The sequence below is a fragment of the Polyodon spathula genome, chromosome 20 (genome assembly GCF_017654505.1).
Source record: "Polyodon spathula isolate WHYD16114869_AA chromosome 20, ASM1765450v1, whole genome shotgun sequence".
Taxonomy (NCBI): Eukaryota; Metazoa; Chordata; class Actinopteri; order Acipenseriformes; family Polyodontidae; genus Polyodon; species Polyodon spathula.
The window spans coordinates 5,850,058-5,868,167 of record NC_054553.1 but is presented as its reverse complement, the minus strand read 5'-3'; the positions used below and the strand labels follow the sequence as shown (position 1 = coordinate 5,868,167).

The 18,110-nt window shown below is 36.7% G+C and overlaps 1 protein-coding gene across 1 annotated transcript in view; it reads right to left on the bottom strand.

The window, feature by feature from the left end:
* Window positions 1–17,828, bottom strand: part of LOC121295265 (tenomodulin-like) — a 41,165-nt gene extending 23,337 nt beyond the window's left edge. The window contains exons 1-2 of the mRNA XM_041219711.1: window positions 17,741–17,828; window positions 14,220–14,354 (exon numbers count right to left, since the gene is read on the bottom strand). Of these exons, the coding sequence (XP_041075645.1) occupies window positions 14,220–14,354; window positions 17,741–17,788 (183 nt within the window). The 5' untranslated portion in view covers window positions 17,789–17,828. The remainder of the gene's footprint in view (window positions 1–14,219; window positions 14,355–17,740) is intronic.
* Between the last annotated feature and the right edge of the window lie 282 nt (window positions 17,829–18,110).

Sequence of the window (18,110 nt, the reverse complement as noted above, 5' to 3'; positions counted from 1 at the left end):
AGCAGGAAACAACTGCCTGGATGAGTTAATATAAAAGTGTATTTGACTAACACAAACTGGAGATTACATTTTCGCTGGTGAGTAAATTTCATGCAATATTTATTAAGTGTTCCAATTGATGTTTTAGGATATTAGAAGAAGCAGGCGCAGAAATCAAGAGATTCAATCATTATTCAGTGGGTCACAGACATGACAACAACCTTCTTCACTCTTCCATCCTCCTATCTATCTACAGCTTATTACCCTTTTCATCAGCCTTCCCTAAAACCTCTATGACTTTAATTGTATAGCTATACCTTTCTTTTTGTATTCAGTCAATTTAGTCTGTTAGAGTAAGAAAAAACCTTGACTTTGCTAACATCAAAACGCAGAGTTAATTGGCAGCTTGTTCTTTCCATTTTCTAACGCATGTCAGTGAAAGGAAGCATCTTGCAAAAGGGAATGGTCTAAAATGGTTTAAAAAAAAAAAAGCTAATACCCAGATGATAGTACTTACAATGCCATATCAACCCACTTGCAAATCTTGCATTTGTCGTTTTTTAAAACAGAACAGGAGCGTTACATAATTTGTTATAAATGAGATTCTATAACGCGTGTGGCAGATATTCACGAGTAAAAAAAGACTATTGTTTGATATTCATTGCAAGAGCTGTGCATACTGTAGCTAATGAAATTCGCTGGTGTGTTTGTCTTGTAGAGATTTCTTCTATCAGCCGATTTGCATTTAATCTCAGTAACATTGAGAAAACAAACAAAACAAAACACATTACATTTAGTCAGCGTTTTTAATATACCAATATAATTGTAGCTTTTTAGCATGACAAAAAAATATATACAGCTGAATACATTAGATTTATTTTCCTCAAATATTACAATTACAAATCATCTTCAGGTACTGTACTTGTGAAAACTGTATATATATATATATATATATATATATATATATATATATATATATATATATATATATATTGGTATAATAATTTCTCCTGAACTGATGAATGCAATCAATAGGTATTCAGAAGAGGTGGGATATTGTTTTGGTTCCACATGTAGAAGGCATGCTTCTATCTGTCCTTAAGATATAGCCAAAGGAAAAGCAGACACGTGGATCAAAGCAGAATAATAAAAGAGTGGAGAGAGGGGGGCGAGTAGGCCTCCTGTAACCCCCCCCCCCCCCCCCCCCATGCCCTCTCATTAGATCATTTCTACCAGAGATTCTGACACATTTCTTGGAATTGAAAAAAAGCAGGAAATAACAAGCAGCAAATATATGATATCCAATCACATCAGCAAAAGCACACACAGTCCAAATCCACAAAATAGTACTAACAAGCAGTGTGCAATTTCAAATAAACTGCTATCATTATGAACTACACACACAAGATCCAATTGCCAGCCCCCAATTTCTAACAGCTGCGTACATTCCAACATTAACTGGTTTCTAAAATCCTAACCTGCACATAGCAGATGGACAGTGAGATCTTAAAATACATAATGTACATTAAAAAAAAAAAAAAAAATCATATATACATTAATTTCAATAGAATTACAAATTATATATTATTCTAAAGAGAGTTATTTTTCTGCACAGCAAGTATGTTAATAAAAAGCATCTCAGTGGCATAATTTCTCCACACTCTCCCTTAGCTCCAGCAACAAGACCAAGTGACACCCATACTCACTAAAAAGTCTAAGACTGCATAACTTTCAATGCAATTATATTTGGAAGTATTTTAAGGATGTTTTTTTTTTAAGGACGTTTATAAATGCATTCATACAAGGGATAAAAAGCAAAACTGTGCAACGATGCAACAAAATGAATAGAACCTATACTTTTGATAATTACCTTTCACACCACAGGTGACACGACAGGTGACATGGGAGCAACACCAGGGCCGCACTGGAGCAACGTGAAATAAATAGGATTGAACCCTATTTTTTGCAATTTGTCATGCGACATCTATGGAATTAACCAATCAGAGAACACTTTCAATGCTCGTGGTCCAGCACGGTTAAGTCGCCAGAATGGCAGAGGATAATACTTGTATTTGAAAAAATACCCAGAGCTTTTGACAAAGGTCAACTTAATTATAAAGATACTGATTTAAAAGACAATATATGGGAGCCCATTTCGAAGGAAATGGATAAGCCTAGTATGTTGCCATATATGTTGAAATACCGTCAGAGAAGGTACGTTTAATTTTCCACATCATGTTGACGAATATTTACCAGTCTTGATCATAGTTTTGTCAATAGCAATTTTTAATAGCTGTTTAGATCTGACAGTTTTCAAACCTGTCGCATCGCCTCTGTGTCGCTTCTGCAGTGTATGGTCATGTCGCTGTGAAAATATCTTGTCACCCAATGAAAACTCTGTATTAAGGTGGTAAAGAAAAAGAAACAAAAGAAACAACAAAAAGAATGAGGAATTGAGTTTAGTGAGACTGGGTCTCATCTGAGTTGTGTGTCGGGGTACAGCTCCTAATTGTGGGACCTTTCTTTATAGGGGAACAAGGCCACCTTTTACTTTGTAGCTGTTTTCTCTACAGGGTTTTGCATGGCATTTTTGTTGGTATCGTGTAAAGCTGTACAGTATAACTGCTGGTGCATGTTTATCATTGTTGTTACCACATCCCTGCTAAAGAAGCTACATCACCCCAAGATATACCATTGCTGGGAGCTCACTGCCTGTAAGTGTGATACTGTATTATGTGCTGTAAATAAATCAAACCTGTTTGCCTAGGCTGGCATTTTTTAACCACAACCCTCTGCCTCTAAATCAATAGACACCCACACCCTTTTACATCATTTAAGCATCCCTGTGGTTTCAGTGAAGGTAATGTTTAACCTCCATGCACAAGAATGCTACCATTACCATTAATGTAAGAAATACATTCAGTAAGAAACACCGCACACTGTACAGCATATAAACAACAAGAACAATGCATAGTTAAGACATTTCATACTCATACCAAGTTGTTAGTTAGCATTTCATTTTGCTGAAGGTAGATGGTGGGTGCACAATTTTGGTGGTGATAAACACAGCGGACTGGTAACCAAGAAATGAATGGTCAGTATCAGAGATACAGAGTCATGTGGTACTCCAGCACTCACACAAGACGAGGACCGTGTTTCGATTGCTGTGACTAAGAGGATATCGATACTTCACGGAAAACAGGAAGATTTTTATGTAATGCCTCCACCACATGTGTGTTCAATTCTGTTCCCCACGTCTCTATTCTGTATGCACTCCTTTTAATGTTTTTATAGAAGGGAGCAGAAAAGAGTGCAGCATCTTGATTCCAAGTACTGCCTATAGGCAGACAGCAACATAAGAGACATCTCAAAATACAAAGAACAGAACCACACAAAGACATGTGTATAAATAAGAAAGAATACAGGTATTCACATGAGTTGCAATCACAATACTGTCATTCATAGTCTATTATTAACCATTAGGTTGGAAGACAGGCTGCTCAGAAAGGAAGCCACTGAATGGGAAAATAAGGATTTGTCTTGACGACTTCAAAGCCTTGTAAAGCACGTTAAAGCACTTACTGGCCCTTTCGGGAAATCCTTGGAAAGCAAACAGCAACGAGTAGGTTTCCAATAATATATCGGCACAGTTTGTTGTGGATAAAAAAAATCTGTTCTTATGTATGGTAATGTATCACACCATAGGGCTTTAAGGTCCTGGTGCTACAGATGTAGAGAGTCCAGAATACTGAGCTTCTAAGGTTGGTTCAGTCCCAGTCCTAGTTATCCATATAACTGTCTAATTCTTGAAAACAATTGAGCAAGATTAGCTTTTATAAGCCAGCCAGACCTCTTTGTCACTGAACTCTGAATTGTGTGTCAAACAGTAGTAGGCCATGATTGCTGGGCTACTGTCAGTAATACAAACTTTGGTTAACAAACAGAGGTCAGTTGCTAATATATCACCGGCTAAGCAAAGGAGAGGAAAAATGAGCATTTCTACCACACAATATTAATCTTGCTGGGCAGAATCCTGGCTGTAGCAGCTGCATGGAATGCAGGGGAAAGCTCTCATGTTGATTGCTTGCAAAGTAAAAACACATCAGTCTCTGCAATTGAATTTATTTATTTTCATTGAACAAACTAAATCTACCTGCACCAATTTCAATATTATTTATTTATTTTTTATAAATATGATCTTGAAGATGCATCTATTTTCCAACATGCTGGACAAACAAAATGGCAAGAAAACAATGGTACAAATATTGTCCCCCTGAGTCAAGAACTAGGAGATTAGTTAGGACATTGAAGTTTCTCTGAATCCCAATTACCAGCTGTCATCTCCTACCACTAAGCCAATCTGGGCAGGATTTTCAAAAAAACTGTGTTATTGTATAGTTACGACAGCTTTATTAGCTAATTGAGTCAATGAGGTAATTAATGATCTGTCACGTACATCACTTCCTGTCTCAACGACTACATAAGGGGAACTCGTTAATTAAAATCCATATTAACGAGATAAAAAAAATTAACTCCTGATAAATTATCTAAATTAACATGGATTTCCTTTTAAATTCCCACATAAACAAAGCAATAGTCGCAAGAAGCACTGCTCGTTAAGATATTAACATTATTTCGTTTCAGGCGGCGAGAGCCGGGGCTGGAGTGAAAGGTTGTTACTTGGACAGGTAGTTTGAAGAGTGGCCTGAGGGGACAGGATAGGAAGGGAAAGAGGTTCCCGACTGGCGGGAGCCTTCTTGGTCAAAGGAGAGGGAGCGGCCTCAAATGCAGGCTGTTCTTCAGCCTCGGGAACCAGAAAACACATAAGGTATATTGGCTCGGCGGAGACCACGACAGGCTCTAGATGCCAAGTTACACTAGATGCCAAGCTGCACTTCCTCATACACCGTAGCTCTAACCCTTAGGTCTTACAGGCCGACCTGCACAAAACACTAGTTCACTGTAGTCTGCAGCAATGCAATACTGCCTACCAGGCGTCAGTTCTAATAACCACTGTGCTGCCTCCAAACCCTCAGCTTCAACCACTAAGCGTCACTGCCTCCCAGCCCTTGGCACTAACCACTAGGCTCCAATGCAAACCCTCATCTACAACACACTGCTTCAGAAAGCAGACAGACAGGCTTCAGAATGCTTGCTCCAGAGTAGCAGATAAATAATTCAAAAACTTTTTTTTTTTTTTTTTTTATCAATATCTGTTTTTTTTCGTCCTCAAACACCGTTGAGGCAACACCGAGAGCTACTTGACTGGAATCAATTCAACACCTGAATTATTGCTGAATGAAAATCAACTTGGTAAACAAGAGCCAGAGCGTGTTTGTGTTTGCTCAGCTGGATAAAAACAAAAAAAAAAAAAAAAAACAGACACATAGTTTTACAGCGTTTTTTTGGTGTTTGTTCTTCTATATATCTTTGGAGAGTTGTACTAGGGTGCTGCAAGCTACCCCTATTTATATTTTCAGACTGTCGTGGATCCCACATTCTACCACACCCACCGCATCAATCATTTAAAGTGATGTGACCCATTTTTGTATGTCTGACAGCCATGTTTGACCCCCTTGCTGTGGTATGCTAACATATGGTCCTGTTTTTAATTTGTAGTAACACTGGGGTCTTTTTTTTCCCACCTCCACAGCATACTTGATTAATCACATTGATACGAGCTATAGTGCTGGTAGTAGAGCTGAGTTCAAATAGGGTAAAAACAAGGTTTCCCTTTAGGTCAGCGGGCTATTGTGTGCCCATATAGGGGAAAAGAGACATATTGCTCATAATCTCTCAAGTTGTAGACAAGATGCAAAAAAACCCCAAAAACCTGTGTCAGTCCTTTAATCCATCTTAAAACGTTCAAATGTTAAGCTAATTTTATGAAGTTTTGTTCACTAAAGTGATTTAGTTATTCATGGGATGTTTATAGTTCCGGAAAATCCTAATTTTATTCAAATGGAATATCTGTTACATTCTCTGCACAGCAACCCGCCCTGCCTGGATATTGCATTAGAACTGTGTCTGCTTTTGGCTTGGGCCACCATTTGCCCTGATCATAGCCTTGACACAACGCGGCAATGTTGACAATGGTCTAGAAGGTGTCTCAAGGGATGTTAACCTGTTCAGTCAAAAGACAGAAGTAAAACTTTAGTTTCTTTTCCTAAATGTTGTTGTTTCAAGATAACCCCTTACTTGCTCGTCAAAGCTGACATTTTCAGACGCCCCCTAAGGGGAAGCATCTCCACTGTAATGAATACGCTGTAGCTACCAATGTGTAATTAATAGTGCTTTTCCAGTTAAGAGAAAGACAAGATTAAGACACCTTAACACTCATTGTATACTCAAAAGATATTAGCTAGCAATGTTAAAATTTGATCCAGGAATGAAGCAGGCTTTTTTTTTTTTTTAAGTTGCTTAAATTTGGTAAATATTTGAAGTAATAAAAGAAAACAGCTGTAAACAGGCTCTGCAATAAAATAAAATAAATAAACAAACTAAAAAAAACATTAGTCCAACAATAATTTAATTATGCGCAGGCTTCATCATACAAATATTCCACAATGTATCAAACAAAAAGGAATTACAACTTTGCAATGAAAAATTATTAACAGCAGAATGTGACATTTTCACAGGGACACAAAACATTTGGGATGGATACCATGTTTCAGTTTGGTTAGGAATATTTTGTATACAGTCGCAGTTGTCAGCTGATATACAGATTTTTTTTTTGCATAGATTTTGTTTTTTACTGTGATTGTATGGCAAATGTTTTAGCAAGAAGTCTGGACAGAAGCGCCTCATCATTTCATCCTCTTCTGTGAAGCATTGCGAGCAGGTGCCACAATATTGGTACAAACTGATATTACATTACATTAAAACCACGTCCATGGTCCCTGGAACTAGACAGATAACAATGACATCTGGTTTTATAATTAGGTACACATTATATAGACTTAACTGTTCCTGTCAAGAAAAATAAACAAGTCTTCTTGAAAGGTACAAAACTGAAGTGTCATATCTTACAAATCTGTTTTGATCCCCTGTACTACAACTGTGTAGGAGTGCTGTCAATATGAGTTTACATTTATCTTCAAACATCACTAGAGTCTATACCAGGAAGCCTTAAAGTGATACAATCTGAAATTGAGTGGAATCTTGTTAGTTAAGAAATACATTTCAAGCAGCTTTAGTGGCTTTGTCTAGAGCAGAGCCCAAATACAACTTCCAGGCCTTGTCTGTTTTGGGGGCCTATATATACATTCTCAATAGCCTTCTTACCAGTGTAAAATTTTGGATAGCAATGATCTGTCAGAGACCAGCTGTCAGGGCTGCTCTTTGAATCATCTGGGGCTGCATGCATGCTGTTAGGGGAAGGCAGGGTTTACTGAATGCTGTTCATTTAGTTTGCTCCATTCAAATTTCTCTACATTTTTGAGGGGATGGGGTTAATCATGAAAAACTGAAGCTTAGACACATTGGAATTCATGAAGGGGAATCATTGCACATAGCTCTCCAAAGGTATCAGGTTCATAAGAAAATAACAATGAGGTGAATTGCTTTTCCAGATAGTACTGAAAAACAGCTTAAAGAGAAAGTAGCAGGCTTCCGAAAAATATAATGTTATACATCCCCACGTGTTGCCACAACTGAAATAACGTACCTGTATTTTTTTCTTTTCATTGTTTTTCACACACTGAACTTCCATTTCAAAGGCAAATGATGAGTGGAATTCCTAACCAAAGTTCACATCCAGACTAAAAACATCTGCTTTTAGCCAGGCCGATTCCTAATGGTACTGAAAGGACTTTTTGCTAAAACTAAAGTGCTGGGACGTCTTGCTCAGAATGAAATGGAGCAGTCTGTCCCAACCTGAGGTTTTTGTAAACAGTTTTTTTTTATTTTTCACATGCAAGCAGTTACAAAAATTTACCTTCTGACTTCTGAACTGAGCATTGAGGGGTAGATGTACTAAGATGGGTCAGTTGCAGCAGAAACATTTTCGTTGTGACAATTTGCAAAGTATACATTTTGTTGTATGTACTAAGAGAAAATATGTTAATGAAAAGAGCACAATATTCTCATTTAAATCTTTGCTGGGTCTTCTTTGTGAGATCTCTAGCATTGCGAGAGTCGTGTGACGTTGTTCAAATAAATAGTTGAAAAGTTGAGTTGTGGTTTGCTGCAGCAGAGGGTGCCCGAAGGATAACATCTATACATGCATGGGTGCAAGAGCAACATTGTTTTTGTTAAATATAAACTTCATCTGTACAATGCATTAGCAGTGGAATGTGTTGGGGAGAAAGACAATGGAAATAACTAATGTAACGACAAGTACTGTGCAATCCATACAGGCCAAGCATAATGATATAAAAACAAAAGCACAAAAAAGATATATACAGTTTTTAAATTAAGTTTACCCATAAAAAAGACCTGAAGGGTAAAATGCAAGCTTACTGCAATTCAAATGGTAATTTATTTTTCTTTTCATCCTTTGCATCTTAAAAACCTCTCCCAGTTTAAAGTTACACTGCCTTATGGGTATTCAAGGCATGCATTAAAAGTTTCTTTGTGGCAGTGCTTCTTGGAAGGATCGGGTCCCACTGGCAGGCTAAGCACAAACGACGATCAGTCTACCAGCTGCTGAGGATTTGGGTAGAGATTATTTTTTATGATGGGGCACAATGCATCATCATAAACTGAAACAGTGTTGAGCAGTTTATTTAAATCACTGGAGAGAAGAGGACATGGGGTTTTAAATTAATGAACAAGCTTGACATGTAAAATCAGAGATGATTGCAGGCAGGAGACAGCGATTCTCAAAGGTCTTCACAGAGAGGCTGTTTAGACAGGCAGGGTATGCACATTCTTCTTTTTTCAGTACACCGAGATGGGATATCATTTTCGGACCTAATCGTATTAGCATTTATTACTTTTTTTTCAGTTGTATGTATTGTATTCAAGTATGAGAGCTTAACAAAAGTAAACATTTTGCAAAATAGTGAATTTTTGTGCCTATTTAATAATGTTGATATGTTGCAATGGTGAATTGAATTTAAAATGAAGGTAAGGTATGCAAGAAAATAAATCCTTTGCCTTCAGACTAGCAAAACAGAAGCAAGCCCAAAGAATTCTAGCCTCTGTCATCATTGAATGCTTAGGGAGGATTACCTATTCATGAAGAACATACCAAACATCAATGTAAGAACCTGAATGAATGCGTGATCCTTTCAAGTCAGTCCATCCTAATTTCTGTTAGCATTTGCATTTGAAAGCTCTCAGGACCAATCTGTTCTCTCAGTTTCCTACTGCATCAGACCACAATACATTAACATCTGCACGTCGGAAGCTGGTAAAGGCTTTGGCTGGGTCTGATCTCTGTAGGCTAACTTTTGCCTCCACGTCGTCCTCATGTTAACATGTTTCACCGAACAACATCAAGTCATCCACCAGCCTTAGGTCCCATGTACTACACTGGCCATTATCTGAAACCTAGCTGTGTGACAGTTCATACCATTGTTGCTGCCCTTCTGCAACCAAAGCCCCTTGTACAGAACCATTTGCATTCCCATTTTAGATCATTTTGTAAGGGAACGACTGGGTTAATATACTATCCATTTTTATATTAAGAAGTCAACAATTATATACAATGCAAAACTTAAATTAACATAACTTCCCGTTCTGATTTGCCAGGGAGGCAGTTCCACAAGCAGATGGAAGCCGCCGATCTGAAGGATCAGATAACACCACTGCTAACACATCATCCACTCCCACTCTCAGACACATGCACACATGCTAGCAGTTTGCTGTGGAGTGGTGGTGGTGTCTGTTGTACACAGGCAGAACCCAAAATGTCCCTGAAGGGAGAATGTTTCACACTAAGGCACAGTCACAATGCTGCCTCCACTGTTAAACAGCAGGCCATTATACTGTTCATTCCATACTGCTGACTTCCACTGGGCTTGACAAAATGCTGCACGCAGATATAAATCCAGGTAGAGAATTTGTGGTGTCCTTTTCCATCATTTAGATAATCTGTGCAGTGCTATCTAATCAACTCTCTTGCAAATGGCGCTGTATGTCATTTTCAAATTCATTCAAGGTATCAAGATCCAAAGGGAAGTGCCAGACAGTTTGTGCTAGGGATAAAAATGAAAGCAGAGATGTTGTCATTGTTGTTGCAGTTCTGGTGTGAAATGTTTAGATCCTGGCAAACAGTACTGGTGGAAGTGAAAATGGAATTGGGATTATTTTTTTTCTTGAATAATAATAAGAAAAACCTGTTGCATAGCCACATACAGATTTTAATATATGAAAAATACTTTGGGTAATGATAAAGTATTGCCACATCTTATTATCAGATGGATGTTAAGCGTCATCTGAGTTAGTATTTATACATCAGTGATTAATTATTATTGGACTAATGGTTCTTGGAAGATTATCTTCTTCTAGCTCAGTTTGGTCCTGTTCATAAAAGGAAGTGAAAAATGTCCTGCCAGCAATAAAACTCAAGCACTTTGAAACATAAAAACAATACGAACAAAGCAAATTGTGACCAAATATACAGATAGCTAACTGATAGACAAAACTAGTTAAATTGAACTGGAATAACTCTCAGAGAGCGAATGGAGACCTATGCGGCAACCATACACGAGATCACATTCACACAGCCTGCAAAAATGATGGTAAACTCTTAATCTTCCTTGGGTCCTGGAAGAACATGTTTCTTAATAATTAAATGTGGTTCTCAAGTGAGTCCCATGTCATATTGAAATACTATTCACTGAACAAATAGCCTTTCCAAAGTGAGACACAGGAAATTAGTTCACCCACCCTGCTGCTATTGTGTGATGGGAGGGGGAGTCAGACAGCCTCCAGCAGTATTGATGTATTGATTTTAAATGGGTTTGCCAGGAGCTAAACCTTTCAGATGGAGAATAATTTAAGAGGGTTTGGAAGGCATTATGACGGCAAGAACAAGAGCATTTCAAATTTAGACAAGACATTAAGATTAAAGAAAAGGCCTACATTCTCACATGCTGCATAAAACATGTAGCCATTTATTTAAAATATTCATAAAGGATACTTCAAATATAAACCCTAATAGCAGAAACAGTTGCAAATACAGGTCAGAAAGTCAATCTGCTTTGAAAATAGGCTCTCTGGCAAGCACTGGGACTTACGTACTTTCTCCATTAATCAGTCTTGACTAATAAGGTCAAGGAAGCTTGTGTTACAAAAGTGATTTTTCAATGTGAATTTCCAGATATGCGCGGCGACCGATTTTTTAAATTAGTCTCCCATTGGACAAGCCTTGCAAGCCCAGGGTGATTTATTATTGAAACCTGAAGGGATCGTTCTGGTCAGAAAACCTGTTTATTAGCCGACTGAAGAGAATTATTAGTGTTATGCCCCTTTATTTAAATTTGCCACATAGGTATGAGAGAGCTTTATGAAAGTGGAAATTATAAGCACTTCAAGATTATTAATGCTGGTGACAAGACAGGGACTACTGCCAATCTAAATGAACGTTTAACAGAAAGAAAACACCTTGTCCTTGTGGGGACCCCAATACCTCCCAGTACAAAGGCATCCTTTGATCCTTGATCAGTGACTTTACTATTAAACACAGATTTCCAAAAACTTTCCTTCAGTGCAAAGTGTGTGCCATTTATCCCCCTAAATAGAACAACACAAATGTGGATGCACCACCAAATATAAATACATGAACTATACATACTGTAGGTGCACTGCAATTACTTTTTAGTAGTATTTACAACATGCACTTCACACATAAACTTATACATTTACCATGGCTAGCCTTTTCTTATGGGACACGTGTGGCCATAATTAGCATTTTAATTAAAATTAGATAACTGAAGAAATACACAGATCAGTCCAAGAATTTTTTTTATTTCTAGATCTGAGTTTTTGTTCCAGTTTATATTTAAATGGATGTGGAATTCCAAGAGTTTAACTCACAGCTGGAATTAACTGACGACTAGTGCAAATCACTTGGAACAAAGACAACAATTGCCACGAGCCTCAGCTCAGAAAATTCTAATAAAATAGGACCTGACAAATCAAATAGTAAATGAGAAAACGGGCTTCTCTGAATATTTCGATGCAGCAGCAAAAGACTTTCTAATTTAATTAAGCTTATTTAACTAAATAGACATAACTAACACACTTGCTGTCAAGTCAATTATTCATCTTAAGGGTGGAGAAAAATGATTAAAAAGGATATTGTTTATTTTTCAGTGCCTAAGGCATGCTTAAACGCCTATCGATACTCTGACCTCACTATCAACAGTAAATCTGTCCTTGCCACCTGGGAAAGCCCATTCATCTCACTGTCTTGGAGATGTCTCTTGAATGTGCTTAAGTTGGTACCAACTCTAATAAAACTCTGACAGAAGCTTTAATTCATAAACAAAACCACTGGCATTACTTGAGCCTTTGAAGATAACGGGTGACCTCCCACATAAAATAAAAGTATTAGGGTTCCATTTAAAAACACTATAGTTTCCTATAGCATACTGCAAGACATATTTTAGTAAATTATAGGAGTGTTTTCTTATTTTAACTTTCTTATGTAAAATGGTACCACAGTGGTATTTTGAAATACCAGTACCACTGAGATAGCAGTGTTACTTACCGATGCACATCCATCACAGCACTATACATTACTGAGTTAACAAGATTTCAGTCTCTCATGTTACAGACTGGAATTGTTTTCCAAGTCACAAGTTACAAGTGTCCATCCACTACCTTCTTACTTTGAGAACTTCACACAAATTAATCTGTTAAAGTATATGTATTTGTTGGATGATCCTTTTCAGAGCTGGTGTAAATGTGATGTCAGAACTGTGCATAGGGTTAATTGGCTTTTTTGTTCTTTTTTTTTTTTTTATAATGTCACTCCAAATTTAATGATGTTTTCAAGATTTTGTTCAGAAGCATACATCTCAGAAAATCTCATTGATGAACAAATGATTTGCGCCAGCCTTTAATTAACCCCAATTGCACAAAAGAACAAAATTATGCATACTTCAGAGAGCTTGAATTATTTTACTTGAAAATAAAATAAAAATGTCTCTCCTTTATTATATATATATATATATATATATATATATATATATATATATATATATATATATATATATATATATATATATATATATATCAGAATACTATAGCCAGAGCTCTATAGAGCTCTATACCCCAAACCATGCAATGGTATTGCTAAATGATTATAGCTGTGTGGTTACTACAGTCCTGGATGACAGCAGCATGCCAATTGAATCAGACAACATGTATGTGCCAGTGGTTCAGTGCAAGCACAGCACATCTTGGTTGTGTTAATAAAGTTCCATAACTGTTGCCACTGGGCTTACAGTATCCATTGAAACTGCACAGAGAGGAGGAACCGTAGACTATAAGGGTTGCTTAAATGAAATAATAGAGCAGCATCACCTCATACCTAGCGGCTTCAGTTTGTGTTTACAAAGGCTGGCTGCATGTAAGCATTCCCTTGGCAAGCAAATGCAGCTACTTGAGTATTCCATAAATATAAGCATCAAACAGCCTTAGAACTCTCAGTGCCCCCTTTCCACAAAGTATAAATGATACATTCTTTATCAGCGTGTTTAATACAGTAGATATGGGCTCCCAGGCCCCATTCATGTTTCACTTCAAAAAGTCTAGACTGATATGCATCTGTTGATTGGCAAATAAACCTAAACAATTCTGTTGTAATTGTTTACTGTATTAGTAATATATGTGTTCACTAACAGTTAATGACATTGTTCTCAATTCTGTTTAGTCCTGCAGTGTACTAAAAAAAAACATGTTAATGTTAAATAGATGATGAATTACAATAATTAGACACTGGTAGCAATGTGTGCTAGTAATATAAATTGAAAGTACAGCAGTGTATAACATGCCAGAGAGAGAGAGAGAGAGAGAGAGAGAGAGAGAGAGAGAGAGAGAGAGAGAGAGAGAGCAAATTAAATGTTACTTAACTGATTAGTGTGATAGTAACTGTAATTGAAATATGTTTGCTTATGGTAGCCACATTTAATATGGTCTTGCCAATCTATGCACATCTTTGAGACAGGTACCAATGTGAAAGCACCAGTAACTGTAATGGCACTGGACAGTTCAGACACTACTGGGAGCCAGGAGCTGCTGCTATAACACTGTTCAGGCGTGCATGGTTAGCTTGGTTCCCTTACCTTGCCAGTGCTTTGGGTCCAGAAGTGCCTCACACTGAATATACTGAGAACCAGGGAAAGAATCACAAGAACCCCGATCAGCGCCCCCAGCTGGAACCTGCAGTATTTAGTCTGCTTTTCCTTTGCAGTTTCAACCTTTTAAAATAAAGAATAACACCCAATCAGCAATCTAAAAATCCACAATTAGTTATAACCTTTTAAAATACCGATACTCCAGCTCTGTGAGATATGCACTACTCAATGTGGTCTGGAGAGTAGGATATATAGGATATGCCCACATATTGTATGCTGTTAAGTTTATATTTATCTTATAGACTGAATAAAGGACGTGTTTATGAGTTGTAACTGTACTTACTTGTGGATCTCCTTTGGAGTGTGTGTTCTCTTTGTGTTTTGTTTCAATTTGGACCAGGCAGCAGAGTACGTGTTTACTTGCAGGCCAGGCAACACATTGGCTCTAACAAAACTAAGGGCTTTTTTTTTTAAATTATATCTCTGAGTAATTGAAGGCCATTGTGAGTTAATCTAGCATCTGGCATCAAGGAATTTTGGCAGTTCTAAATGAGGGAGGCACCCAGCTCATAAAACACAAGGGGGAATGTCAAGTTGCCAAGCATAAAGAAGCTGGATGGAATACAGAAGTCGAGAAATCAACTACTAAATCCTGGCAAACAAGTGTGATTATCCCTGCATTCCAGCTGAATAGCCTCTGGAAATTTGACTGCGGGACAGATTTCTGATGAGTAGGAATTTATACTATGATTGCAACTGCCAAATGACAGATGATATTGCTACTGTGTTCCATTTCTACCCTGTCTAGCTTGATGAAGGAAAGAGCTAAAAAGGTTGTCTACATGACTTTGGGTCTGGTTTTCAAAGCGTTTACTCCAGTCTTTAGTTTATAACCAGTTCTGGACAGAAGAAAAATACTGTACCTGATCATTTAAGAAACTAGAACTAAACCGCTCTAAATGTAATTCAGGGTGTTGATAGAACTCTGAAGCTGATTGTGTCTCATTATTGCTAACCCTATCTATTGAGTTAAAATCTGTCCCTTTGTTTCTTGCATGATTGGACATTTGTGTTTCTCAGCTTTTTCTTTATATTACTTATGCAATTTCTTGAAGACATTTTCAGCAACTCTGCAAAGAAAACCGTAGGGTTTGGATACATTTACCTAAAACTTGGTAAAACATTGCTTTCTGATAACTTCAGAGTTGCTGTATGTAACGTACAGGCCAGTACAATGATGGTTGTCATGAAACAAGTTTATTTATTTACAAAAAATAACCGCCAACTAAGCAAAATATTTTATTAAATTTCAAATCCCATTGCATCACAGTGTCAGGATTAAAAAAAAAAAGGTTGCCAAATAGTAACATAGAAGGCTTTTTTCAACTTTTGTAGCATGACCCATCTAGCTGAAAGTTGCAAGTGTATGTTGGGCTTTAAAATTGTACTTTAAAGCTTAAAACAGCCTTGCAATATTTTTTTTTCCAAAATCATTAAAATAATAGCCATTATTTGATAATATAATTTAATTAACATTCCCTGCTAGTATACATGTTACCCCTCATTATATTTTATTCTGTTCAGTGCAAAGAAAATATTTGTTTTACAATTACTAGTGGCGTAATGTACTTGTATAATTGTATGATTAATACTCATATTAGGGAACATATCAGCCACATTCACATAGAGAGCATTCACATAATTACAACACAGTAAAATGCAAACAATGAATAGAGTTGCATCCCATTTTGAATCAAGTGCAAAAGCAGGTTCAATAAAATACTTTTTAACGGTATAAAACTACAGAGAACCTTCTATAATTAAACTGTTTCTATTTGTCACTCCATTATTGTTGGGTTTCTAATGTTAAAGGTGTTTTATTCCAGAAAGTCTGCCTTCAATGTGCTTCTAAATAGAGCCCTCTATGTTCCTAGAAGTCTTCTTCTCAATTGCTGACCATGGCAGCTTTGGGAGATCTGATAAGTAACCACTATATCACGAATGCCATCTACTGAAATCACTGGAGTTGCTGTGGTAATTCAAAAGTAAAAACTGAATTACAATAATTGTTGCTGTAATCTCTGTCCTCAGTCATTCTCTGACTGAAGTTTTCAACCCTGTCTCAGTAAGGAACAAATAAGCTAACACAACTAGAAACTGAACTGTTCATTAATCATTCATTTCTATTGAGCAATTATAGACTCCCAGGTTCCCATTGCTTGTAGTAATACCCAATCACAGGTTCACTCAAGCAACATATTAATAAGGAAAACAGTAAGGGGCCTGAGCCACAAAGATTTGACTATAGCTTGATTTTTTTTTTTTTTTTTTTTTTTGCAACAGTTAAAAAATAAAAAGACATAGAGACAATTTAGATGTGCACAGAGGGGCTGCAATTCACATTCTGGATTTTTTTTTCTTCATATTTTATACATTTATTCCATAAGAAAAACAAATTGATGCAAAAACATAGTGTATTCCAAACTGAAGTTTGAAATAGAAAAAAAAAACCCAAAGAACCTTTGACAAAAGAAAAGTGGGGCCAGTGAGTATAGCTTGTGTTAATAAGATTGTAAAACCTTGGTGGGTACTCATTAACTACATATGAATCCAGATGTTTCGAAGTCTGCATGAAAACCATTTTTTAAAATTACAGGATGGTGGTTGATCTACAACTGTTCAGATCACTTTAATAGATGCAAAAAAAGCCTTGTTAGAATGACCCTCCTGGCCACTTAATCTGGAGAACGAATTACTTGGTGAAGTCATTTTCACTAGCCAGTGACTGGCTGAGCAGTTCTCTTTTGAGTGCTCCTCTGTGAATAAACTATGGAAAATAACGTTCTGTCATGCCTTATTGAAAAAAGACCTGCTTTACAAAGGAAGCAAACTGATATTGTAGCCCTCTGTGAGTTGATTTCTGTTTGCAATCTCACAAAACAGTGTACATTTTGTGTCTCTAAATTGCATTTATGATGCACACTGTGAAAAACCAAACCACTAATGTTACTGGAGAAACTGCATGGGTGGAAGGTGTCCTTCAAAGGGGATAATTACATTCCCAGAGCTAGTTTATCTGTTCATACGCTGAATATCTTACTTGTGTCATCACAAAACAAAAAACATTTTTAAAATGTAAAATTACAGTAAAAAGGGATTAAATACAAAATATTTGGTGTACTGTATTTATGTACACACACACACACACACACACACACACACACACAGAGTATATAAAACATAGCTAGACTTATTTTCATTTTTTCTAAATAATTGTGTCCTTTATTCTGTGGAAAAACTAAACTTTTTTCCACACATCTTGAAATATATAATATATAAATATATATACAATATAAATATTTACACACATTGCAAATTCATTTATTTTCTTCTTTTTTTTTATATTTCAACTAAGATTTTTCAGTTGCCAATTTGACCAGGTTTTCAAGCACACTTTCTACTTTAACATTTGAGCAAAATCTATTTAGATGAATAACAAGAAAACTCACGTCTTTCCAGAGAGTCTGCTGGCTGTTGGATTGACAGTTAGTGTCCATGCTGAGTGCTGGGCTGGCTGCTCTGACAGGCACTTGCTCACTGCGCTACAAAAACTGCTCTGCCTCTGTTGGACAGAGCAACTTTTAAACTTCATTCTTCAGGTAATCTGAAGCCAAGTTTACAGGGAGGGAGGGTGGACGGGAGTAGAAGTCTTGAAGAGGTTTGTTGAAAATAAACAATAAAATCTGATTTACAAAATTAAATTGGAAGAAATGAATGCCACTAAAGTACAGTAACAGTGTTATTATTATTATTATTTTTTTTTTTACTAAATCCATGATCCTTGCTTAAAAATAATACAAACAAAAAAACTCATCTACT